Here is a 27429-nt window from a genome sequence, read left to right as displayed (position 1 = left end):
GGATCTAACATTCACAGCAAATTAGTCATTTAGTCAAGTTTAATCAAAAAGAAAAGATAAAGCAGGCTGGGTGGGATGTGTGTCGATAAGTACAACGTAGAATAAACAGCTTTCTGTTGTGCAATACAGAAAATACCTCTATAAAGTAAAATAGCTCTGTGTTCAATAATGCAGCAATATAAAGGAGAATGTTATTCACTAAATATAGTGCAAACAGTCACAATATAAAATTAAAGTGGCCCAGTATAAGCCACGTGAACGTGATATTAAATAAAATATGAAACTAGTGACTGAAACCATCAGAAGAATATCTGCTGTTGTCATAATTTCCAGTCAATCTGACTTCCTTCTGCAATCACGCATCACTTCCTGCAGATGATGCCTATCTTTTATATGCAGGCCATGTTATTAAATAAACAACCTGAACACTTGGAATTGCTAATTACTTAACTTTCTTCTTCCCTGCTCTTCTTCTTCTTACCGTTTCAGTTAGAGGTCCAACACAGTAGATCATCTTCCTCCATCTCACCAGCCCTCTCCTCTAATCACACCAACCCACTGCATGACCTTCTTCACTACATCCTTACATCTTCTCTGAAGTCTTCCTCTTTTGCTTCTCACATTTCTAATCCTGTCTCTCTTGGTCACTCCCATTGAAAATCTCAGCATCCTCAACTCCACCTCCACCTCCACCTCAGTATTTATCCTAAAAGCTTTCATTTCTGTAGCACAGACGAGCATCTACCTGTATTGCTCCTGTGTGTTTAGACTTTCTCACTATCTTCTCTTTCTACATGTAACCCCAGACTGACTGCATTATGTGGAGATCAAGGCCCGAGGAGGCTACACTGTCTGTTGTAGGTCGTCAGAGGTTTTTATGACTCTAGCTGTGTGTTTGGGATCATTGTCCTGCTGCAGACGCTGTGCTGATGCCACTTTGCTGGAAAGTCCACTGACAGCTTTTAAAGTGTTTTGGTTATTCACCCTGTTCCCCGTTCGTCTGCCCTGACAGGCTGCATGGAGACATCTGTCAATGTGTAAACCAGGGAAGTGCAGTGACACACAAAGAGGCAAGGGCAGTACCTCCACACGTCGCTGCTCTTGGAGAAGAGGGAGTGCTTGATGACCTCCGGGGCCATCCAGGCGTAGGTCCCTGCTGCACTCATCTTGGTGGTCTGGTGCCACTCTCTGGCCAGACCAAAGTCTGTGATCTTCAGGGTTTTGCCATTCAGGTCATCCCGCTCCACCGGCTGCAGAATGAGGACTGAGGATGAGGAGGAAAGAAAACAGAAGAGAAGAGCTTTCGTTATAAAAGGTGACATTCTCATACACACAGTGTGGATGACAAAAACGCACACAAATACACTTAGAAACTGCTTTTGTGACTTTTAAATATGCAAATGCGCTCTGACAAGATATCAAACTACTGAAAGGGAAAAAGAAGAAACACAGACAGCAAACAAAGCTCCGGAGTCATGAATAATTACTCCAATCCGGCAGTAAAAATGAACTCACATTACACAAACCAAGTGTTTTTATGATTCTTAAATGCAAATATCTCTTTCTTTATAGTTCCTTTATGATACAGATTGAATTTATTTATTTGTTTTGGGTGAGGGGGTGGATGTTCTAAATTAAAAGATCAAATTATAATGAAATTAACCAACAAATCAGTCAAAATAATCACTACTTACAGCCTTAACAGAAGTGTCAGTGTGATTCAGTTAACTTCTGCTTTACTTTAAGTGTTTGTTCACAACAGTTGTCCCAAAATGCTTTATATTGAGAAGTAAAGACCTACTATATTACCAAAAAAAAAAAAAAACCCCAAAAAACGTAAAACACCAAAACTCCCCACTCCTGCAATCAGAGACCATGAACAAGACGCAGGGGGCAGTGCAATGAAGGCAGGAGGAGATTAAAGAGTCTTCTTTCACTTCTTATTATATTCAGCAGAATCTGTGAAAATTACGATGGGCCTGAGACGTCAAATGCATTGCAACTTAAGAAAACAGCAGCAAATATAGAAATGCTACAAAAGCGCACAACAAAACAAAAACACAACAGAAAGCAAAGCAAAACACACACACACAAAAAAAATCACTTTGATTACATTCTTGACTGAGGCTGTGTTCAGGTAACAACCTTCTGTGTTGTGTTCACAGAACACAACGCAAGTGTTTTTGTGGAGACAATAATGTGACGGACCAGCTGCAGAGGTGACGAGCTAACAGTAAACGGCTATTCTATTCAATTCAATTTTATTTATACAGCGCCAAATCACAACAACAGTTGCCTCAAGGCGCTTTATATTGGAAGGTAGACCCTACAAAAATACATAGAGAAAATCCCAACAATCATATGACCCCCTATGAGCAAGCACTTTGGTGACAGTGGGAAGGAAAAACTCCCTTTTAACAGGAAGAAACCTCCGGCAGAACCAGTCTCGGCCATCTGCCACGACCGGTTGGGGTGAAAGACGGAAGACAGGATAAAAGACATGTGGAAGAGAGCCAGAGATTAAAAACAAGTATGACTAACAGCTAATAAGCATGTAAAGAGTTATAAGAATCATACACATCATCCCACATATTATCTGCATGTTTTGGTTTCTATCACTTCCTCACCTGTTCCGTCACATTATTGTCTCCCCTAAAACACCTTTTTTTGATTTGTGAGATTTTCTTTCCTACATGCTTTGTGTTTTATTCAATTTCCAATGTGTTTTTTCTCCCTCTGCTGAGTTTTGTGTGCAGTGTTTTTCTATTTGCTGATAATTCATAACTTTGAGTGCACTTCACCTGCCAGGGCCACTGCATAAATGCTGAAAATCAAACCATGGATCTATTTTTCATTAAGAATAAGAGTTCAGCAGCACAGCCATGTTCGCAGAGCAGGTGTAGTTGGACCTTTGTGCCTATTTCTTCCATTCAGTGAAACTACCTGGTCAGTCTGCAGTTTCCTACAGTGACGGTATTTTAATGTGTGCAGTCTCCTTGCTAACATTAGATACCTTCGTCTTTGTGCCACTCTCAGACTTCCTCCTTCATTTCCGTGAGAGGACTGGCTATGGAAATATTTGGAGTGTACACAGTTCACTGGAAGCTGGTGGGGGTTGCTCTCTCTCTCTCTGACTCGCTCGCAATTATCTACAGCCGTATGCAAAAGGTGGTGAAACAAGGCTACACACACACACACACACACACACACACACACACACAACAGCGTCTTTGTTTACACACACACGTGCACTCCTGTGCGCGCGCACACACACATGCACAATAACCTTTCACATGATAAAGGTGTGTCTCTTTCGCTCTCTGTGCTCTGTCCACAAGCTCGCTAGGAGACGAGTTTCAGTGATACGGACGTGCTCTCAGGCCTATCAGCTGATACTTCCATAGCCGAGTCATGTTTTGCTTGAGGAACGCCGTCACAGCACTCCATTACAGAGAGGCTGTAGCGGTGAGACGACGATTAAATCGTGTTTGTGTTTGTCTGCTGGGTCAGGTCTTAATAGCGACAAAGAGGTCACACGACTCTGCCTGTAACTTGCTTTACGTCCGCCCAGATCAGATCCTTCATAATGTAATTCTATTTTTGTGTCACTGTACACACAGCATCTCCCACACATCAGTGAGTGCTGCTCTTCCTGAAGTTTCTCACTTGTTCTTTGAAGTGTGTTTTTTCTTATCCTATTGAGGTTCAAATGACATGTGGTGGTTTACAGATTGCAAAGCCAGTTAAGAAAAATGTTATAGTGACCTTAAAAAGTATCCTAGAGTTTATTTATTGCTTATTGGCAGCTCTCTATATGAGACTATCAAGGTCTTCAGCTCAGCCACTGTGGCCCTGCACCTTTAAATCAGCATTGTTTACTATTCTGTTTTCTTATCTTAACGGTCTGGTGTATTTCTTCATATTTCATAAAATGTGAATGTATGGCATTAGAAGTGCACACTGTTTTGGGGTCTTTTCTTATTAGACTTTATGTACAATATAATCTTTTAAAAGAACAATATATTTTATTCAATTCACTCGATTGTTAAATGAGTAGAAAACGATACTTTTGGTTGTTTTCTTATTCACAAAGGACCACCACAGCAGTTAGTTCCTGTCTTGAAACAACCCAAAAAGGGATTTGTGTCTCCTCCTTGGATCAAACCAGGTATCTTTTACTTGATCCTCCCTTTTTTTTTTTTTATTGCTGGTTCCAAACACCAAAAAGGTATTTTATGTAAATCCAGTGACAGCATATTTCTGTCAAACCACATTTATAAATTTTTGGGGGGTTATATATATTATTAATAAACCAAATAAAATAATTCAGGACCCAAAATTGAACCCTGAGGAACGCCACACTGCATTAAATATAAACACTCCAGTTGTATAGCTGGTATTTTCTATCGTTGTTATAATTTTCTCCAGAACTACTGATGGAGTCAACCTATTTGTATGGAATCCATACTCAATTAAACTATACTGTATGCATATTATTTGTACATGATAACAAATATGTATAGCCTAGGTTAAATTATAATAAAGTTATTGAAGTGATACAAGAAGTTTGACTCCAATGGTAACTGGTGGAAATCACAGACTAACCCCATATGTTTCTGTGATATTCTGTACATTGCATAGAGTTGTCTAATTAATGAATAACATAAACAGCTGTTAAAGAACTAAAAGGCAGGTATTAAATGTGTATTCGCTGCATTGTTGGGGTCAGTGTGTGTTTATTGTGTTTGCTTTCTCCTGCTATGTTCACTGTGTGGGTTTTGTCCTATAAGTCGACTTCTGTTGGCTAATTTCTTTACATTTGCTTATAATTTGAACCAATGCATTAATCAATGCACTGGTACAAAAAACGAAAGAAAACAAACCACTATAATGTATACAATATATACTACTATATATTACTGTTACAGTGGACTGGACGTCTACTTGAGCAGTTTGTTTTTTGTTTTGTTTTTTAATTTAAGACTTTTACCTGTAACTATGTATTTTTATATCGTGCCCTTGGTGCTTTTACTTTAATAAAAAGGTGAAGTATGTCACCTCGGGCATGCGTATTAGCAAAAAAGGAATAAAATATTCTATATTTTAGTGGATAATGAGAAAAAATATTCAGCAACAGTTTTGAGCAAAAATGCCAAATACTGCTCACATTTGAATATTTGCTGTTTTCTTCAGTTTTCTGGAAAAGTCAGTTACGGTTTCAGCTTTGTTATTATATAACACATCACAGATGAAACATCTAGAGCAAAAAAAACTACATGTTTTACCAACGTTTTAAAATGTATAACGCTGAAGATAAAAACTTGAAAAATATAGGCGAGTCCTTGAGTACATGTTATTTTCCACCTCTCTAAGGTAATGTGACTGTGTCGAGGAGTAAAGTGAGGGTTGCTGACAGTGATAATAAGCTGCCCTCATCCTCCTCCTCCTTCATCCGTTCTATTCTGATACTGCCGTCTGTGTGAGGGACGACTGTCTCCTCGGGGTTAGCTGTTTCTGAGAAGCAAAAATGGACCCGGACAGACTCCAAAAAGAAAAAGAAAAAAAGGACAGAGAGAGATTGGGATGTGTTTGCATGCTCGGATGGGTGTGTCCTCACAGTCCACCTTTCCCAGTTCGTTTCGTGTGTACATATACAGAGCCCTTACACTCTGGGAGAGGACATCAGGCATGTGGGTGGAAGGTCGGGTGGAAATAGAAAGAAAAAGACAGGGAGGCTGACAGAAATGCACAAACACAAACTGGATGTGTGACTGAAGCAGCACTTCCACCTGCTTCCTCTCCGTTTCTCATCTTCAAATGACTATATCATCAGCTTAGGTTCACACACTGGTAGAGAGGCCTTCATATTCACCCTGCCACAAGTTCTTCCATCCACACATCAAACACACAAATCAACATGTTTGTGTTAAGCTGGCAGCACAGAAACCTGAAGTGCAGCGACACACGAATAAGACTCACAAGGGCGTGGGAAGCATATTTTTATCGCAGTGAAGGAGGGGAAAAAAAGTCCTCAAGGATAGTGTGGCTTTTACACAATGCGATGCCAGCGCTGTTGGAAATGTTATCTCAAAATGGGAATGAGAAGAAAGCAAGAAGCACTGCTTACATTCTCCCAAAGGGCTTCTATACAAACATGAATTCTGGTAAATATCACAGCCACTGATTAATCGCACATCTTGATTACAGTCATCATACTTTGACAGTATTTCATCAAGAAAAACTGGTGCTTTCTCTGCTCTTTGAAAGCAAAGTCCAAAAAGTCAATATCATTTACACTCTCTTATCAATGACCTCAGAGTGCTGTGCCTGCAACCTACAGAGAGCATCCAAATTATAAACAAGCAGATCAGAACGAGTCTAAAGCCAAGCAAATAGCTCCTTGAGGAAAAATAAAGCAATGAAGATAAAAACTGAGCTTCATAAACAGGAGCTCTGCAGTTATTAAGTCTTTTGGGTACCACGCACCTCAGTGCTGTGTAACTTCAGTGCCCGTGGTCCCTAATTGCAATAACTGAACATCTAGGAGGCAATAAACTTCACATTCTGACTTGTTGCATCCTATTAGAGTGTGGTTTAATTCAGTAAGCTTTTTAGAACGACCCATTCATTCACAAATTCTTTTAAAGGCAGAAGGCTTATGTGTTTGATTTTACACACCTGTGGCACTGAAAACACCTCAGTTATAAACCTAATAGGAGAACCCTTAAAAATCTTTTCTGTACTGTGGCTTCTGTCATGTTTCAGGTCTACTTATAGAACAAAACGAGTTTGCATTAGACATTAGTGAGGGTGGTCTACTTTTGGAAAATCCTGGAACCTATTCTAATGTCATCAAACCAAGTTTTAGTTATACATTAAAGGTCAGATCCACCTCTTATTCATGTCATAAGATTATTTCTTTAAAATCCCGAAACCCAAAAAGCACTGCATGACGTCACAGTGGCTACATCAGTCTTTGACACAGGTATGCACCAGTTTGTGATCTCTGGAAGAGGACTGTAGGGTTTAGTTTTTGGACAGGACACACAGTGTGACTCAGGCCGCACTCTCAAAGCTACTATCACAGCCGAGTATTGATCAGCTGTCAGAGACACCTGCTGGGAGTCAAGTTTTTTCCACAGAGAGCAGTGCGGCAGCAGTTTTCTGCCCCTCTGATTATTTATTTACTCGCACCAGACATCCATTGTCGGACTTTGACCCCAGTCGTTGTTTAAACACTGACAGAGAGGCTTTGAGCTTACTAATGATCCTTCAGACTAGTTAGTCAGGGCATTAAGAACAGGTGACACATTAACCTACAGCCCACATGGATGCTTCACCACAATGGAATGTGCAAAGGTCTTCTGAGTGAAGGCATTTCTGGAAAGCTTTTATTTAAAAACAAAACAAAACACATAAGCAAAGAGTGTTTAGCACATGCTAGTTGTGATCTGGAAAACCCTGCTGCCCAGTATGTTGAACAGAGTATGTTGTACTTCATGCAGGTTTGTGTAACTATTAGTCAGCAACAGAGGAGAATTATTTCACAACAGTAAAAGCAGCACGGCGAAAATAATCGCTGACTTGAAGCAGGACGAGAGCATTTGCAATGTAAGCAAAACTAAATGCAGCAGGAAGTTTGCTTCATCCACTAAAAGTAAAGCATCCATGATAATATAGGACACAGACCTAGTATCTTTTGTATAATGACTGTTATGAAAACCAGGTTTTTGGTTGGGCATATTCAGTGTGTACTATTGACAGTCTTAAAACACCAAATCCTAAAGACCAGTGAGCCGATCCCTGCCAACAACTGGTTGCTATGGAAAAATGTTTATTCCCCCACTGGTTGGCAAATGGTTGCTGGCTGTTTCTAGGTGAAATAAGTCACGAAGAGGGTGCTGCACTAAAAACCTGCTTGTGATTGGTCTGTAGCAGACGGTCGCGGATGGCCGTAGTTTGCATGGTAGATCCACGCTTGTGTGCAAACACTCAACATAAAAAGTGCAACAGAAATCGTCGAAACAGAGAGCGATCACCTTCAAAGTAAAAGTTGCATTTTTTCAAAAGAACTGTTTGTTACACAGTTAACAACTTTGACTTTGAAGGTCCCCAACATACATCTCACCTTCTTGCTGTGAGGCGACTGTGATAACGACTCCACCGCTGTGGTGACCCGATTTAAACTTATCCAAGCAAGCTTCTGGCTTTCTTCCCCCCAGGAGCTTTCTGTCCTCCCTGATCTCACCTCAGGATGCCTGCATTATAGTTTGACAACAAGACTCCCTGCCTGCTCCTCTCTGGAACGGGTCATCTCGCTTGCACCAGGTGCTCAGGGCTCACCCCACCTCTTTCACTACTTAAGCTAAAAATAAATAAATAAATAAAATTTTTTTAAAAAAAAGCTAGAACTAACAAGAATAGTCAGAGTAACAGCCAGAGGCATCCACTGTCCAAAGGCCTGTTTTAAAAATTCATTACAAAATATAAACATAAATGATCTAATAATAATACTCTTTTATGCTTTCTTTTGGACATGTCAGTCACAACATTTAAAAAACATGTTATTATACTTAAGGGAGGCAAAATATTAGGAGCAATTTTCAATAGAAAACAGTGTTAAACACCTTTCACCAAAGGCTCTGACCGTGATAATAAAAAGTAAATTATTAGCTTTCTATGTTAACAACAACAAAAAATGCATCTGCATTATAAAGTTTTCATTGTTTGTGAAAACTGCTCCGGTTAGGTCGTCTTGATACATGCTCAATCATCCAGGTAAGTAAATTTCCAAAAGCTGATAGTTTGTGTTGAAAAGTTGCATAATTAAGATTAAGGAACTGACCTCCCAGCCCATTGTTCCTTCACTGTGCTGGTTTCAGTCATTATGCAAATGTATTGTTTATAAGATTGGGGAAACCTGCAGTTAGCTGAGACTGAAGAAGTCACTTGGATGAGTGATGAAACGTTTCTCCCACAAAACGCTACGTCCAGATGAACAGAATCAACTTTTGGAGACTCCGGTTAGGTCCCACATTTTATTCTTAACTATCAGGTCTAAATTCCACTTTTCACATATTTTCAGCCCAATATTGAGAGAAATACTGATGAAATGTATTTAAAAACACTATAGCACGACTACTGGCAGATGAAAAAAACTAAACAAAACTATTTACAACTCCTTTTGATGACTATTCAGTGAGATTTTTACAAGCCCTGAGCAAAGTGCCATTGTCTCTGTGCTGCCTCGCCTTAAATAAACTCTGTGATGTGAGAGCGAGCAATCAGCTGGAGCAGCATTTTGGGCGTGGTCCTCTGAGCAGTCAGCTGAGAGATTTATCTTCTGCTGATCAGCTGATCTGGTTACTGCAGGTGGAACAGCCTGACAGAGCTCGACACCACTTTCATTTTCCTTCCTCTGTTCTTTAAAGTAACACTGCAGGCACATTAGAGGAAAGCGCAGTAGCTTATAGCAAGCGTATGCCTAGTGAAAACCCTAACATAAGAAAATTACACTTTATTGTTCAAAAATATAAATATATACATGAAATGTGGCTGAATAAAGTTAAAAAAAAAATTAAAAATCAACTGCATCCTAAGCTGACCTCCAGAGAGCAGCCTGGACACATCCAGCTGATATCGGAGCGATGAGGAAATTCACAAATGCAAATGTGCCCCGAATGATTCAGCTTTAACATCAACAGCGATCTCTTTAGGCTCGATCTCTTGCATCACATGTATAATTTCTGGATTCAGTCCACACTGCTGTGTCATTAATTTGATGTTGTGGTAACAAGTGGGAAAGGTCACAAACCAGAGTAGTGACGTTGGGAAAGAAAAGGTGACTGGGGTATGAACAGGCTGACGCTCCTATGAGGATCCATTTTTACCGTCGTCCTCATCGGTTTAAAGGAAACTACACCACATAATCAACCATGAGGAAAACCATCAGGAAACTACGACCCCCTCCCTGGAAGCCAAGTAGTGATTAGTATGATGCTCCTTTAAAAAGTATATATTGGTTAGGTTTTCTTAAGGCGGTTTCATTGCATTTTCTTTAATTCCCAGACACTTGTTTAAAAAATATCTAATCTAACACAAACCTAATTTGATGACTGCATTTACTTCAAAGCAATGAGTCTAAATCAAGCCACGAACAGATGCTAACATGGATGGTGCAGTTTCAAAAGCTGCCACTAGAGGCAGGATACAAACACAAGTTAGTCTTCATATACGCTCATTTTAAATCCCCAACTTACAGCATTTGTCACTGAAGTAGAAATACAGATACTTGCTTAGTTAGAAAATACTCCGGTAAAAGCTAAAGTACTGATTAAACCTCTTTACTCAAATAAAAACTGTAAGATAACCAAATCCCAACGAATTAAATGGGACAAAGTGGGAACAAAGTCTAGTTAACCTGTTCACTGCATTAAGATGTGATGTTAAGACAACAGCCACTCTGAGTGACAACACTGGCAGGAGTCAAACACACTAAGTAGTCAGCGGATCAGCTTTTCCAAAATTTATATTTTGTTTTAAGCCAAAATTAGCATCCCAGTTAATATCACACATCTCGCCACCCAAGCTAGCAATAGCCTCACCCGATAACCTTCAACTGCTCTTCCAAATATGATCATGCCTGGCTTAAAGGGAAAAAGAATAATCAATGAATAAAATAGGATAGGAACAACCAAAATTCCAGAAACTAGCAGTCGATGGGCTGCGTCCCTCTTTTATATACAGTCTCACAAAGCTGCTGGCTTAGTTCTCAGTGTTGTTTTTATCTGACAAAATGTTTGTAAATTTTAATTCATGTTGTTTTCATGTTCAAAATGGGCCTTTGGGGTTAAATATTTAGTCAGATGTGAGCCACACAGTTGTGACATTGTTGAATTTTATTATATGAGATCCATTTAGGTACAGCCGAATAACAAAGACCATCCTTCATCGAGTTATTTCTTTTTTCCTTTTCCCTTATCAGACTCATTTTACAGCCCCTTCTCCCTCTCCCCTGCAGACCAGGTGTAGCATGCACTTGATAACAGCTGCTTCTGTGTCGCCTAGTCAGCACCCCGATGCACATCTCCAACCACCTTCATCTACCTCCTCATCCTCCTGCAAGTGCAGTTTTTGTTGTCACTCCAGTAACACCTGAGCACCCTCCCCGCCGCCTGCCTCAGCACATCGGCATGAAAAAATAAATAAATAAATAATACACCAACACAGCAGCAGGCTGATGTGCATCAACGCAGACAAAGTACGTGCCCATGGGATTACTGAGAAGCCATTTCCCCGCCCCCGCCTGCAGACCCACCCTGTTTCATCTTCATTTCTACAAGATCAAAACCTCACCAACGAAGAAGTAACCGCCCCCTCGTCTTCATCTTCACATCACTTCTTTTCCCCACAGGTCCAGCCCTCTTCCCTCCCCTACTGCTGGTGCCTACCACTCTACTCTCTGCTTTTGCAGCTGTCGCCAGCCTGGCTACGATCGCAGCACAAAACAGAGAGAAATAGACTGTGTGCGTGCAGAGTAATGGGTGGAGGGGGCGTAAGAATATGAGGAAGCAAGGGGGGGGTGGGGGGGGGGGTTCATGGTTTAAGATGAAGAATGGGGCAGGGGGGTAGGGTGGAACAAAGCTGCAGAAATGAGGGCAAAGGAGGAGAGTGAAGGAGAGATGGAGGAGAGAAAAGGCACAAGCACTATGACAGGGAGGGAAAGGAGTGGATGAAAAGATGAGGGCTACTAAGGGTAAAGAGAGATGACTGGAGGGAATGCTTTTGTCATTATCCTGGCAGCACATACCACATGTCTTTGTACCTCGATAGGTCTCTCCATTTTTTTAAGGGTTTTTTTGGCTTCTCACATCTCTCACCTCTCAAGAGATTTGAACCATAACAAGATGCACATCTTTCCCAGCATGCCCTACAATATATACGTAAATAAAACCCCAGATTGGTTATCTTAATAAGTAAAAAAAAGCTTCATGAGACAGTGTGGAAATGATTTCTGCCTGTTAGTCTAACTAAAAACTGTTGCAACAGCACAGCAGATGTGCATCGAATCCCTGGGTCTCTTTCCATTCCCCAGTGCTTTGATACGGAGGTTGTAGTGAGTATGCTCCCATGTCATCGATACCCCAGCTTGGCTCCACTTGTACCACCACAGGCCATCGAGGCTCCAATCCTGAGCCACACAGTGGCACAGTTTCACCCTGCAGCTATTCACTTTGTCTGCACACAAACGTAGCTGCCAGATTTGTGTGACCAGGCAGCCTCTCTCTCAGAAGAGATGGAGGTATTAAATGAGGTGGCTTTTTTTGTGCATGGAGTCTATGTACGTGTGTGTTTGCATCTTTGAGTGTGTATGATATGAAAATGGTCGTACTTGCAGCACAGGAATATACACTGAGAGATTTGAGCTTTTCTAACTCATGACAAGGTTTAGCTTTCACAGTTGTTTAGTTAAAAAGCAACATTTTACTGACATTAGATGCAAACAATTAGCATTTCTTTCCCCTAACACAGTTATTACAAACAAGTCATAGCCATTCTGCAGTGACAAAGAATTAACTGGACCTGAAAAGGTTTGATAGCAGTTAACTTAAAGTAACAGATAAGCAGAAAATAAGGATCAAAACCAAGAAGACAAAAACAAAACATTGTGGATATAGCTAGCTAGGGTTGCCAACTTTTAACTATCAAATAAGGGACACTCTGGTGTGCCAGAAGCATAATGCACAACCAGCTGGACATAGTGTAAATATGCTCTGTATGTGACATTGCAAATAATGATAAAGGAACAATGATAAGGAACAAGCAAATTTGGTTTTTATAATGGCATGTCCCGGCTAAAATGGGAAAGTTAGCAACCCTATAGCTAGCTAAAAAAAATTAGTGGCAAGTTAGAAACATTGGAAAATAATAACTGTTAACTGTTTAAAGTATAAAATAAATCAACTGGAAAAAAGGGATAACATTGTAAATTTCAAGCAAAAAGTATTAATAAATACCTAGAAAATGTTAACATAAGATATGGATGCTAATTGAAAACTGTAAGCTAAAGGTAGCATTGTCAACTAGCTAACAATATAGATAAACAGTTAAAAACTGCTAATTCAAGTAATGGATATATACTTAAAACTGCTAAAAAAAAAAAACACTGAACAGCTAAACAGCTTAATAAAGTGGCTCAACAGTTAAAATAGAAAGTCAAAATTATACATAAAAATAGCTAAAGGTAAAAGGGGAAATTGCTAGCTGACAATATATAAAAACTGTTGAAAAGAAGAGAAAAAAAATTGCTGAAAATGGTTCAAATTGTTAGCTAATGATATAAAAGATATAGCTAAAGCTGATAGCTAACAGTATGGATAAACAATTAAAACTTTTAATTGTTAACTGTTAACTGAACTTAATAGAGAAACAATTGAAACTGGTCCTACAACATAATGAGCAGGTCTTAAAAAGAATAACCACTAAAAATAATGAATGTATTAATGGCTGACACAGTAAGCAAATGGTTATAGATAAAGAATCGAGATAGTTGACCAACTCTGGGAAGTGATTAGTGTTAAACTAAACAAAAATCAGTAAAAGTATATGACTAACTGAAATTAACCTCAATCCAATCCAAATGTGTTTTATTCAAAGCAGTTAAAATCCTATCAACTATTCCTCAAGTTAAACATCTTTTTTGTGTACGAACAGATAGCTGACAACGGAAAACTGAAGTTAAAGTTGTCTCACATGGATCACCTTTAAATATTGAAAAGCTGCTAACTGTGCACATCATCTGTTACATTTATGTTTAGTTTCATGAGTTATGGATGGACCTGAGTACTCAGTGGTTTGTTTTGGAATCATCCAACATGTATCACACAGAAAAACATTGAATCTCTCCAGCAGTGAATGTAAACGTTGAATAAAACATTACATGCTCGCACTGAGTCTCAGCTCTTCGCTCCAAACACGCAGCGTGTTGTCTGCCGTCTCACTGAAGTGTCCTTCACATGACTCTGCTATAAAAGTGCGTGAAGGACCTTCGGCTCGGAAGGGACACCCAGCGCCTTCTCTGCTTAGCCCGACTCCCCACTCTCCGTGCCAGGCTGCTGGCAAACAACAATGACTCTCTAACAGCCAACTAAACAACCACTAAACAGCCCAGGACGTGCCAGTGTAAATCTTTATGACTTTGTCCACTGAAATCCATGTGTCTTTAACGTATGGTGGAGCAATCCACTGTGTACATTTGTTTGTAGAAGTTGCATTCTTTATCATTTTTAAACTCAAATTCAGCAGAATCCCTGAATTTGAGTGAACCTGTTACTCAGCTACATAATGCAGTGCATTATGTACACCATCATACAGCTTGGGGACGTGTAAATGTGTGTCAGTGAAGGAGGGAGTCATAGCTGTTAACCGGCTTGAAATCAGAGTTTTATTGATCAGTGGAGAAAGCAATCGTGATGAGCGGGTGCATCATTTGTAATCGTGCAGGCACTGATGGATTCGATTTAGCAGTTTCACTGCAGCTCTCCCTTTGTCTCTCACTCATAGAGACAGACTGAGGCTCAGCGCCATGTCCTTCTGACAGCGAAGTGATATAAACGTGTTTTAGCAGCGTGGTTGAGTTCACACAGTGTCGGCAAGACGTGAACAAGTCCAAAGTCCTTCCAATAATCCACAGTGTGGCACGCTTTTACTACTGCAACTACAGATCTCCTACCTCTCACCAAACTATTCTGAAAACTTTGTAAGCCATTCATCAGAATAATTAACCATTAGACTGAGTACTTATTAACATGTATAGATGTATGATAAATATCCAGTAACAGTATATGAGACGAAAAAGGGGAACGAGGGCCGGCGTCCAGGTGAAACGGAGAAGGTACCGGAGGCTAGTTGCTTTGCTGTGGGGTGACTCGGTGTCTGCGACCAGTTCCTCTCCTGTCGTTTGCTGGGGATGTTACGCTGCCGCCTGGGACCCGAGCCCCATGGCTCGAAAGCAGTTTGCTCACTCTGTGTCCGTCATCCATTTCCCGTTTTGTTGGTGACAGCTACGTCTGCTCATCGATCAAGGTTTTTTCCAACTCTGGAGTCGCTGCCCTGCCCGGCAGGTCCACAGGTTTGCACAGGTGTTTAATTCAAGTACCGCTGCAGTCAGCTGTAGATTCCACAGATAAACCGTCATCAATTCGGTTCGCCCTGCTTAACGTTCGCTCTATACCGAACAAATCATTTATTTTAAATGATCTTTTTATCAAAGAGTCTCTAGGTTTTATGTGTCTGACTGAGACGTGGCAGCAAAATAAGGATTATGTCCACCTGAATGAAATCTGCCCGTCTGGCTGTTCTGTCATTGGAACTCCGCGTCTTTTAGGACGTGGTGGAGGACTTGCTGCTGTTTACCAGGGCAGACTCATATGCAAACTGGTGACTTCGGACTTCTTCTCTTCATTTGAGTCACAGATGATGAAGGTCGGTTCTCTGAAAACCTTTTATTGTATTTTAATCTATCGACCTCCTGGACCTGCTGGGGTCTTTCTAACTGAATTTAACGACCTTCTGACATCGATCATTAAACTGGAGAAGGTTGTAATATTGGGAGACTTAAACCTTCATATTGATGACGCTTCCTGTAACACTGCTGCTGAGCTCATCACTATCACTGAGTCTTTTAACTTTAAGCAGCATGTTTCTGGCCCCACACATACGAAGGGCCACACTCTTGATCTTGTTTTCTCCCTGGGTTTAAATATATATGATGTATGTGTGGAAGATGTCCATGTGAGTGACCATAGTTGTATATTCTTTAATTTGTCATTTTACGTGGATCCTTCACCTCCTAAATTGATGATCCAAAGGCGGATTATAAACCAGGATGCTGCTAGAAGGTTTTCTGCCATGTTTGTCCCTCGCATGGCTCAAAATGATATGGATTCACTTATTTTGTCTTTTAACAATCAATGTAAATCTATTTTAGATACGGTGGCACCTCTGAAACTAAATGTTGTCCATTCTTCAAATTTCTGTCCTTGGATAAATGAAAGTATTCGAAATTTTAGGAGATATTGTCGCAAATTAGAACGTTTATGGAAGGCTTCCAAGCTTGAGGTCCATAGGGTACATCTCAAGGAATCAATTTTCTCACTTAACAACATGATAAAAAATGCCAGAACGGAATATTTTGCTAATTTAATAGCTTCAAAAAAGAAAAATCCCAGAGTATTGTTTGATACAATTAAAAACATTGTCTCTCCTGATATTCCTCATGTACCAGTCTATACTAAATCTGACTGTAATGACTTTTTAAACTATTTTGTTGATAAGGTCGCTGCTGTCAGGTCTAATATTTCTCCATCATCCTCTCAGTATCACATTGACACGTTGCTTACCTCTGATACCTGGTCCTCTTTTACTCCTGTTACCTTACAGGACATCAGTGCTCTGCTTGGTCGAATGAAACTGACTTCAAGCCACCTTGATGTACTTCCTCCATCATTTTTCATTAGTGTGTTTGATTCTATTGGCCCCTGTATTCTGGAAATACTTCTCTTTCTACTGGCTCAGTTCCCAGCTATTTTAAACAAGCTATTGTTGAACCAATATTAAAGAAACCAAATTTGGACCCATCTCTTCCAAGCAGTTACAGGCCAATATCAAAACTTCCATTGGTGTCAAAGATTTTGGAAAAAACAGTTGCAGAACAACTTAACAACTTTTTGGAAAAGAACAATGTTCTGGACATTTTCCAGTCTGGTTTCCGCAAATTGCACTCCACTGAAACCGCTTTGCTTAAAGTGTCTAGTGACATTCTGATGGCAGCAGACTCTGGAGAGTACACTGTTCTGGTTATGTTGGATCTCAGCTCTGCTTTTGATACTGTTGATCACAGCATCATGATAAATAGGCTGAAGGACTTGTTTGGGATTACTGGCGTTGTTTTAAAATGGTTTATGTCATATCTATCTGAGAGATCCTTTACTGTCTGTATAAATCATGTGCTGTCGGAAACATCAGTTCTGTCTTCTGGGGTACCTCAAGGATCTGTTTTAGGTCCTATTCTCTTTTTGCTGTATATCCTCCCTCTAGGCCACATTATCAGACGTTACAATAATATTTCTTATCATCTCTATGCTGATGACATTCAGTTGTACTGTTCTTTCAAAGCTTCTGAGTTGTATAAATTGTCTTGTTTAAATAATTGTCTGTCAGAAATCAAACAATGGTTAAATGACAATTTCCTTCAGTTAAATGCAGATAAAACAGAAACTTTGATTATTGCACCTGATCACATGCTCTCAGAAATTAGGCAGCATATCAGTTTTTTAGACCCTTCATTTCAGTCGAGTCTCAGAAACTTAGGTGTTATATTTGACAGTTCAATGTCTCTTGAGAAACACTCTAAACAACTTGTCCGGAACTGTTTTTATCATCTAAGAAACATTTCTAAACTCAGGCTACTGGTGTCAAAGGCAGAACTTGAGATGATTATTCATGCTTTTATCTCTTCTCGTTTGGATTATTGTAACGGTCTTTTTACGTGTCTTAACAAATCAGCTCTGGATCGCCTTCAGTCTGTACAGAATGCAGCGGCAAGACTTTTAACTGGTACAAACAAGAGGTCACACATTACTCCAGTTTTGGCTTCTCTTCATTGGTTGCCTGTAAATTTTAGGGTTCATTTTAAAATTTTAGTTGTAACTTTTAGAGCTCTGCACGGTGAAGCTCCCCAGTATATCTCTGACCTGCTGAAACCTCATGCTTCATCCCGAGCACTTAGGTCTTCAGGTCAGAGGCTACTGGTGGTCCCACGTACTAGATTTAAAACACGTGGGGATCGGGCTTTTCAGGCACTGGCACCTAGGCTGTGGAACTCTCTGCCGTTGTCTTTACGCTGTCTAGACTCTACTGACTCCTTTAAAAAGCAGCTGAAGACATTTTTATACAAACGGGCTTTTAACTAATTTAATTAATTTTAACTTGTATGTCTGATCTTACTGTAAAGCACTTTGTGATTTTTATCTGTGAAATGTGCTATATAAATAAATTTTACTTACTTACTTACTATATCCAGAATTCTTGATGGTGTGAATTAAATGTAAGAAAAATACAACAACACTGGATAAAAGCTGATTTTGTTTAAAAGTCAGGATGTTCACATTCTGTTTGAATAAAATGTTCTGGTAATCAAACAGCTTTGTGTTTATGACTAACAGATTTAAATTGCTAATGAAGGGAACTAAGTTTAATTGTACTTTTCTGGGCGATCACAACACATACATATCACTAAACACCTTATTAGTGTTAGTGCTTTGTTAGTACAATGGTTATGTGGGACGTAAATGTAAGTCATTAAAAATACTGGCGACTGTCAGTGCTACCCCTCAGCCTCCTAGTAGACACACCTTTGGTACCAGCTCGTAAATCATACGTCACCACATTCTTGAGTTATCCCACTAAAAAGATTTTCAGAAACCTGACCTCTGACCTTGAATTCAGCAATTTAAATAATTTAGCAATTTAACTCTCAAGCAGCCAAGCTAGTTCAGCAGCTAAAATGACCAAATGGAGTTATTCATCACCTCAATATATTTTATGCAGGAATGCTCATTGCAATTATAACCATACCGATTCTGTGTATAGGACAAATATTATAATCATTAGTTGCAACATTTTTTCCCCAAATATAACCAGTAAAATTTTTAAGTCTTAAGTATGTATTTCAGTACATTTTAACACCAAAATGTAAAGAAGTTGTGACTTCACAATATTCTGATCAAATGACTCCCAGATCCCTCACACTGTTATTCGAAGCCATGGTAATGCCAAGTATCTGGTTAGACATCATGTTTCTAAGGTTTTTAGGGCTAAATTTAGAATCAGGAAATTAGGTCTGGGTCTTTATGTCTTTAAGACGTTCCTGCAGTTTAACTAATTTGTCCTCTGGCTTCATGGATAGATAAAGCTAATTGTCATCTGCATAGCAGTGAAAATGTATGTTATGCTTTCTAATATTCCTGTCTAAGGGAAGCGTCTATAATGCTAGTAGAATTGGTGCTAGCACAGAACCCTGCTGAACTCCATAATTATCCGTAAGTTTGTGACGAAGAGTCACCATTTACATGAACAAACTGGAGTTTATGAATTAGCCGTAATTCACTGAAAAACATCAGAATGTAGTGATTAGAAGTGAAAAATTACAATATAGTTACAATATAACCAATGCCTTCCATTATTTAGGTCACACCAGAAGAGCAGTTCCTCTTAAAAACCATGATAGTAAACATCTTTACAATTAAAAATTTCACAGTGATATATATACAAATATACGGTTGGCACTATAACTCTTGGGTTTCTCAATTTCCAGTGAGTCTTTAGCAAAGGTAAACTGCCAAGTTAATAAACTGCAGGTTATAAAATCATTTGTATCCAAATAAGCATTTTTTAAAATATGAGTGGTTAAATGCTCAATGAAGCGGTCTCCCTAAAAAAACTAAAGAATTTACTTTAAAGACACAATAATGCTGGAGGAGACTTATCTGAAGAAGCTTGTAGGCAATATCAGAAAACGAAAAAGAGGTTAGAAGAACAACTTAAATCAGCCTCTTCACTTTACATCATGTCTGGAGAGTTCACTGAGGCTTCTGTGAGTGGAGAAATCAATATCGCTGCTGTAGCTGTTAGGAAACCTCTGAGAGTATAAAATAAGTTTACAGCTCCCTGATGCTGAGAAAGCTCACACAAAAACCTCTTTTTTTATTCACATTTTTTGTGAGCTTTGGAGTTGCTTAAAAGAGGCATTTTGACTTTTTACTTTAAAGTTTGTTGTGTTTTTTCTTTTTAACAACCACAGAAAAATGACACCACATCCGCATTTCAGATGATCTAATGCTCATATTGCTCGAAAGTTGTCTGTCACCTCGGACGTGATACAACCACCTGCTGACTATTTGGTAGTGGTTCCTGGAGGTCACTGGGTAAAAGTCATAAAGACCGAAAACTTTCCGCTGTTGCCCGTTGTTCTTGTTTGTCTGCAAATATTCGCTAGTTACTAGATTAATTGCGTTCAGAGTAGAACTTGTGCCTCAGCGTTGCAACCAACATGTTTCAAAAGGGAGAACTGTTCAATTGGCAAACAGTCTTGATTTCTGATTTATGTCTCCGTTTTCAAAGTTTCACTGCAGCTTAGAGAGAAGCTGAACAGTGTTTGTAGACAAGTTCATCGCTTCCACTTAAACTACAACCACAGCTACATGCTAGCAACTAAAGCAATCATAAGGAGGTTTTTGCCAATCGCTTGGGGAAATACACATTCTTCCTTAGCAACAGGTGGTTGCCAAATGGTTGCAGACTGGTCTCTAGGTCTGCGTGACTAGGTCCTAATTCGATTTTTAAATGTTAAAAAGTTAACATCACATAGCTAGGGGTCACGTGTTTGTAAAAGCTCAATAAATCTTTAATTGGTGTCACCAGGCTGGAATTTTCCCTCACTAAATAATATTTTATTTGCAACAAAGAGGAAGTATGTCAGCAATTTGCAAACAACTCTAGAGATTTATCTTCAGAGTTACTGGTAGATAGCTTTAAATTGGCTGACATGAAAGATATACAAACAACTTTGTAAATGTATCCATCCAAAAGAAGAAAGCTTCTTTTGGATTTGTCCTAACAGAGAGAGTGAGAGACGGGACAAAACAGGCGTTAGCCTGGGACAAGCATTCACACGATGGAGAGAGCTTCAGGATTGAAGGGACTTAATTATTTCTACTGATCAGTAAGCAACAAAACCTGGAGGCCTGTTATCCAGCTTACTTTTTTCTTATGACCTTAGCCTACTACTCAACTGTGCCGTTGGAGTTTAAAGTGGCAATGGCAGGATTTTGCGTAGTATTTTACAGTACAAAACAGCACAAAAATGATTTGTGATCTAAAAATAAACCAGAAACAACCACACACACTGATCTGTCAGAAAAATAGAACTACTATGACCATAAGGTTAGCACAGAAAAGAGGAAGGATCCACGGAGGGACCATGATTACAAACAACGAGCACATTCGTGGATCCTCCTTCCACCCTGCTGTTTGTAAAGTAATACGTAAAGAGGACTGGATGTGGCAATGAAGACTGAATTTATAATGATGCCTCTAGGTAGTGTGTTCATCGCTTCATGTGACGTGTTTATAGAGGTTGCTAGGTTACAAGAAAAACAGTAAAGCCTGCAGTAATGCCGTTTAGGCTCACCAAAGCTGCAAAAATTATCTATTGTAGGTTTGATATCAATGAGACATCGTCGGACAAAGCAGCCCCCAAAACATATGAGGGTTTTTAACTAATTTGATGCCAAAATTAACAATGAAGTAAACACACTGTTGCAGATTATGCAACTTAAAATCTGTATTTAATTCGAGCATTGCTTTTTAAAAAACTCTAGCAATGAAAACTTGCACAGGTATCTTTCTTTCATAAAGGTACCAACAGTGTCTGATTTTAAGCCTAGTTCCACAACTTGGGGAGACAGCCTCAAGAGCATAGTCTCCGTTTCTCCTCGACCTGGATCTAAAAGCACTGATCATCTGCCTTCAGCTGACCTGGAGCTGACCTGGATCTAGTAGTTCACCAATATAGGGATTGAAACAGACCTATGTAAGGAGGACAGAATCGTTATCACAAAAGATCTTTCAGAGGAAGATCTTTCTGGGGAGAAGAAGCTAACTCCTGGATGATTTCTAAGCAATTCAGAGATGATTTGCTCTGCCAGAGGAATAATGAATTATAAAAAGCATATTTAATTATTTCCATTTGACAATGAGAAACAGTAAATTTAAGACGGGTAATATTCTGCAGATGATAAAAACAGGTTTGTACAAAACAGCCAACATGGTTATCAAAACTAAACAGCTAATCTAAAGCAACATCCAATTTTCTCACAGCTGGGAGAACTAAAGATAAAGCTGTCAGGGGCACACAGTGATCAGGCTCTGATTTATGTCTGCATTTCAGTCTGGAGACGTTGCTGAACAACTGATTTTCAGCTGCTAGGTGGCTGCTGTGTTACACAGCAAAATTAGGGAAAATGTAAGCAGCATTATTATGATTTCACTTTTTAACAAACCTGCATGTGTTATACAATTTGCTCATTTGACTCCAAGTCTATCAGTATAATGAGGCCTACATATATATGGACACAGATCGAAAAGAACTGCAGCCTTCAGTGCAGCAGCGATGTAAGCCTTAATCTGTATCTCCCTTACTGAGGGAAAGAAAACTGGTCTGACCTCCTCTCAAACTGGCCTGTCCCTTCCTCCCCCATCCATCTATCTATTCCCATTCCCTGCCGAGCCTGCAGGGGTTTCTCTACAATCACTGCATTCCTGCTCTGTTCTCCTACCCATCCTGCCTTGCTTCCATCCATCTCTCTATTCACAGCCTACAGTCGACCCTCACTGCCAGCATCGCCCATCCTTCGCCCCCCGTTCCCGCTGCAGTGACTCCTGCCTTTGTGAGCTCTGCTCTTGCTCTGTCTTGGACTGCTGTGTGAGAATGGGGTCATTGTTGCTGTGCTGTAGCATGTACATAAGTGTGTGTGTACATGTGTGATAGCACAAGTGTGAGTTTTTGTCCTGCAGCCCGACCTCCATACACACGCAGGCCTACATCCCTGTACATGCACCGAGCTTGGAGACATGCAGAATTTAAAACACAGCCTAATCTAGTCGCATAATTTATTCCAACATCTTAAATGTAACACAAAAATTCAGACTAAATAGTTGCCTCACACAAACCAAATTATTGACTTATTTTGCCCTGACTTTCGCCTCTCAGGTAGGCTGTCAAACCCAAACGTTGAGTAGCCGAAGATTAAGATCAGCTGACACCGATCAGGGCTACCTAAGCTGTTGCTCGAAGGGTTGCATGATTTTCCAAGAAAAAAAAATATCTTAATATTCTGATTTGCTGTTAAACCCTAAGATGAGGCCCAGGATCCTTAATCTGTCATAAACTTGACTTAGCAGACCTAATTTTCCAACTTTAAGAGGATATATTCTGATGGTTCCCACTCTATTAGAGTAGCTTTGAATGATTTACAGTTCATAATAAACCTGTTTAGCTTTTTAATGTTCCTTCACTATTTTCTGATTGGCTGCCAGTGGGTGGGGCTTCTGTGCTCGCTGCCAGAGTTGTGTGAACAAGATGACCACATTAAGGATAACAATTCTACATGACATCCCACAGAGCAAACAGGAAAACAAATGACTTAAACTGTTTGTCTAGAGCAGTCACAGGAATTAGGTACAAATACACAGATCTCATTGTTTCATAAAGGAACATAGTGGATTCTCTTTAAAGACTTTTTTTTCTTTTTACATTAGCTGTCATGAAGCCATTATACCTGTATCATGAATATTATCCTTGACCTGAACTATAGCTGTAAAATTGGAACTGGTCTTTAAAATCTAAACCTTGGTTAATGCCATGTTATCATAATTCACACGTCATCAGGTAGAAGGTGTCCTCCGGCTGTTTGCATTTTAATTCAGTGCTGAAATATTTCAATTAATAAAATATTAATAACACAAACATTAAAAATCATCTGTACTAGCTGTCATCTTTATAAAGTCATACACTGAAAGCTGCTATTGGTGCTATTGGTTTAATATTTTCATATGTGACACATAAAATTATTGTGTGGCCTAATTTGAAAGGTAAGCACATCTCATGTTATCTATTTACACAGTATTTAACATCATAATTATACACAGAAGTTAAAACATGTAAACTAACTCCCCATTGCTTTGCATGTACCTAACACAGTATCTTTACCTCACTCTGAACCTCCCTGATAGTTTGAAAACCTCTGATATGGACTTTACTTTTCATAGGTGGTAACCACCCTGATGTTACAGTGAGAAGACCAAATGCAATACCCCGACAGTCAAACAAACAAAACAAAAAAAAAACAATTGTCCACACTGTCTGCAAGCTTCACCGGGCAGTTAGTGTGCAAATATCAACTAATCTCTCAATAACTGAAAGTTAAGCTGAAGCTTTTGGCTTGGCTTATTTCGCCACAGCATGGACTCATCAAGGTGCTGGAAACAGTCCTCAGAGATTTTGGTACTCAGGTAATCTGAGTATTGTTGCAGTAGATACAAAGGTGCCCATAACATGTCTAGAAAGTATGCTTCACACCGTTACATCACCAGCAGCAGCCTGAATCGCTGATACGAGGCAGGATGGATCCATGCTTTAATGTAGTTTACGCCAAATTGTCACTGTGCCATCCAAATGTTACAGCAAAAGTAAAGACTTTAGGAAAAGAACAGTCTTTCCAATCTTCTGCTGTCCATGTGAATTGTAGCCTCGGTTTCCAGCTCTTAGCTAACAAGTGTGGCACCCGGTGTGGTCTTCTGCTCCTGTAGTCCATCTGCTTCAAGGTTCAACACAGAGAGTCTCTTCTGCATACTTTTGTTATAATGAATTATTATTTAGGCTAGTGTTGTTTTCCTCTCAGCTCAATGCCGGCTAGCTATTCTCCTGTAACCTCTCTATGCCTCAATACACCAAGTTGCCACCATATGATTGACCGGTCGGATACTTTATTGTGCAGTTGAACAGTTGTACCTAACGAAGTGGCTGTGGGTGCACTTCCACACATCAGTCTCGAAGGCTGTGGCATGATAACAGTTTTGAGCCCAGTTCCTAGCATCGCTGGCTCGCACTAGCCCAGTTAGTCACAGCCTCGGCCTCTGCTCTGTCTCTCTGGGGGATTAGCAGCCCACACTGGCCACCGCTCTAATCCTTTCCTCAACAGACTCGCTCTTTGGTTCTCACACACAGCCAGACAGGCTTTTCAATGACGGCAGCTATATGCCATATCTCAGCTTGCTAATCTTAAGTAGCGATTACAGCACTAGCGCGCAAGCATTGTTATTGATGTCATGGCCGCTATAGTGTAACACATCAAATTAAAAAAAAGAAAAGGCAAAAAAACAAATCTGTTGAATGAATTATTGTTATGTTGCTTTATAACTTAAATATTCAGAGTTCAGGCAGAATACTCAACAAGCCAGCTTTGGGACAAGGGTCTCCCGCTATTCACGTGATTGTTGACTGTGTAAATGGCTTCCATTTGAAGCTGCTGCAGTCATAACAGCAGGTACTGTCAACCGTGCTCTGTCTTTATTGTGTACGTGTGTGTCTATAGTATTAGCCTTTGCATTCATTGTTAAACATTACAGGAGCTTCATCTGAGGCCAGAAAACCACCAGCTACCTATACGTTACAGACTTTTAATAATGTTATCAAACAGGAGTTCAAAGCAAAGGACAAATATTGTAAATGTCCACAGTGTAACACAGTCAAGCTACAAAGCATTTACGGTACGTAAGAGCAGGATACAGGCACAGATATGTGCTGTGCAAAGAAAGGTGATCTGCTCACCTGTATTGTCTTACCTCCAGCTGACTCACTGCTTCTGTGTATGCACAGAGTGTCAGTGATGTACATGAACCATGACTCAGACTTGTGTAGTGGCAGTGGGAATGAAATAGAAGCATTGACATGTCCACTTACTCAGTTAACTATAACTTTCAAGCAGTCTTTGTAAGTGGACTATATTAAAAATGTATCTTTTGGACATTGATTTTAAAAATAGACTGAAATTAGATGGTTGAAAGGTGGAAAAGTAACTGGACCTTCAATATAGCTGGACGAACTGCTTATTACAAAACTCTCAGCTCAAAGTATCTGTCAATTTATCTGTTAAATTGTGTTATTACCTTGCCTCAGTGCAACCAGTAGTCCAAGATCAGATATGATGACACCCCAGTGGTTCACGGTTAACCACTAACAACACCAATGTGATGTTTGTGATATTTGTGGTTATCACCTAATGATGTCAGTCCTGAAACCTTTATGAATCAATTCCCTGAACACGTGTGGAGCTGGACTCACTGTGAAGGTTTTGGACTACTGGTTGCACTGAAGCAAAGTAAAACACAATTTAACAGATCACTTGAGCCGAACTTTTGTCATCAGCATCTCATCAAACCATACTGAAGGCCCAGCTAATTTCAGTCTTTTTAAATGAATTTATTAAATTTATATTTTTAATACAGTCCACTTACGAGGACTCGTTGAAAGTTAGAGTTTAACTGAGTAAGTGGACGCTGGGTTAATGCTGCTTTCTGTTTCACTCCCACTGCCACTACATGAGTAATGGTTTATGTACATCACTGACACGCTGTACAGTGACATCAGAGGTGATGATGTTTGTGGTTACCACCTGTGATGTCACTGTATCACTGTGGTTCAACTACCATCTCCAAACATTAACATTTATTTTAAGTAAAGGGAAAAAATGAGGCTGATTAACAACTGGATTGGTGCTTAAATACCAACCATTAATACTCCAGTTACATACTTAGCTGTGGTAGGACTGCCCCGGTCACTAAGGAGAAACAGGCGGGGTGACGGGGGCAAAATCACTTCAACCATTGCCCCATACAAGCCAAAAACAAAACAGCTCTCCAAAAATTGGACATTTTCAAACATTTCTAGAGTGGCTCCTCTTTCTGTCTCACATTCCAGCATAAAGTTTCCTTAAAATTGCAGGTCATCCTTTTGCATTAGATAAATGTGCCTCGATTTCCCCGACTAATTTTCTGCTTCAGAAATAATGTCATCATAAACCTTTTTTCCCAGGTCATCTTGAGACTGTTTGTATTCCCCATTTGTCCAGAGGCCTGTCCCAGCTGCATTAGGGTGAGGTCGCCAGGCGTAGCACGGGAGAGACAGACAACCATTCGTAGTCAATTTAATATCATCAGTTAACCTAACCCCACTACCTGCATGCCTTAAACTGTGGGAGGAAGCCAGAGTACCAGAAGAGAGTCCACACAGGAAGGCCCCGCCCAGATGGTGGATTCAAACCCAGGACCTTCATGCTGTGAAACGACAGTGCTAACCGCTGCCCAGATATCGACACTCTAAATCTTTTCTGCTTCCTTTAGTTTTACATTTGAGTCAAGCGAGGGCGACTGGTGCCCTATGCTTTGAGCAACTTAGAGGCTGATCCAGGATCAGAGAAACAGGTAAGGCATGGCCGCGGGGGCGATGACCTGCCAACCCACAAACATGCTGTGACATCACTCTAAGGAGGTCACTGTAATCAGATTATCCCGGTTACACAGACTCACCCGCTCGCTGTGGGCCCACAACGGCAGCGACACTCAGCAGGTTAAAAACACCCGCTGCAAACACTCGGGATAAATTTAGAAGAAAGCATCTGAGCCAAAAATAATATTGCTGTAAAAAAAAAGAAAAAAGAAAACTTGCACAAAGCTTCCAACACTGATTTGATCTATCACAAGTGTCACGTTTTCCCTTGATGATTTCTTTTTTCTCTTTGGGAGTATGGA

General features: G+C 39.9%; 1 protein-coding gene across 1 annotated transcript in view; it reads right to left on the bottom strand.

The window, feature by feature from the left end:
• The window catches only part of map3k10 (mitogen-activated protein kinase kinase kinase 10), a 47326-nt gene that overhangs the window by 13219 nt on the left and 6678 nt on the right, over positions 1 to 27429 (bottom strand). The window contains exon 2 of the mRNA XM_082502567.1: positions 1084 to 1264. Coding sequence (XP_082358693.1) covers positions 1084 to 1264 — 181 coding nt within the window. The remainder of the gene's footprint in view (positions 1 to 1083; positions 1265 to 27429) is intronic.

This window comes from Aulonocara stuartgranti, assembly GCF_965226115.1.
Source record: "Aulonocara stuartgranti genome assembly, chromosome: 14".
In the NCBI taxonomy this organism is placed as follows: domain Eukaryota; kingdom Metazoa; phylum Chordata; class Actinopteri; order Cichliformes; family Cichlidae; genus Aulonocara; species Aulonocara stuartgranti.
The sequence above is the reverse complement of the archived record's forward strand: the minus strand, read 5'-3'. Positions and strand labels throughout refer to the sequence as shown.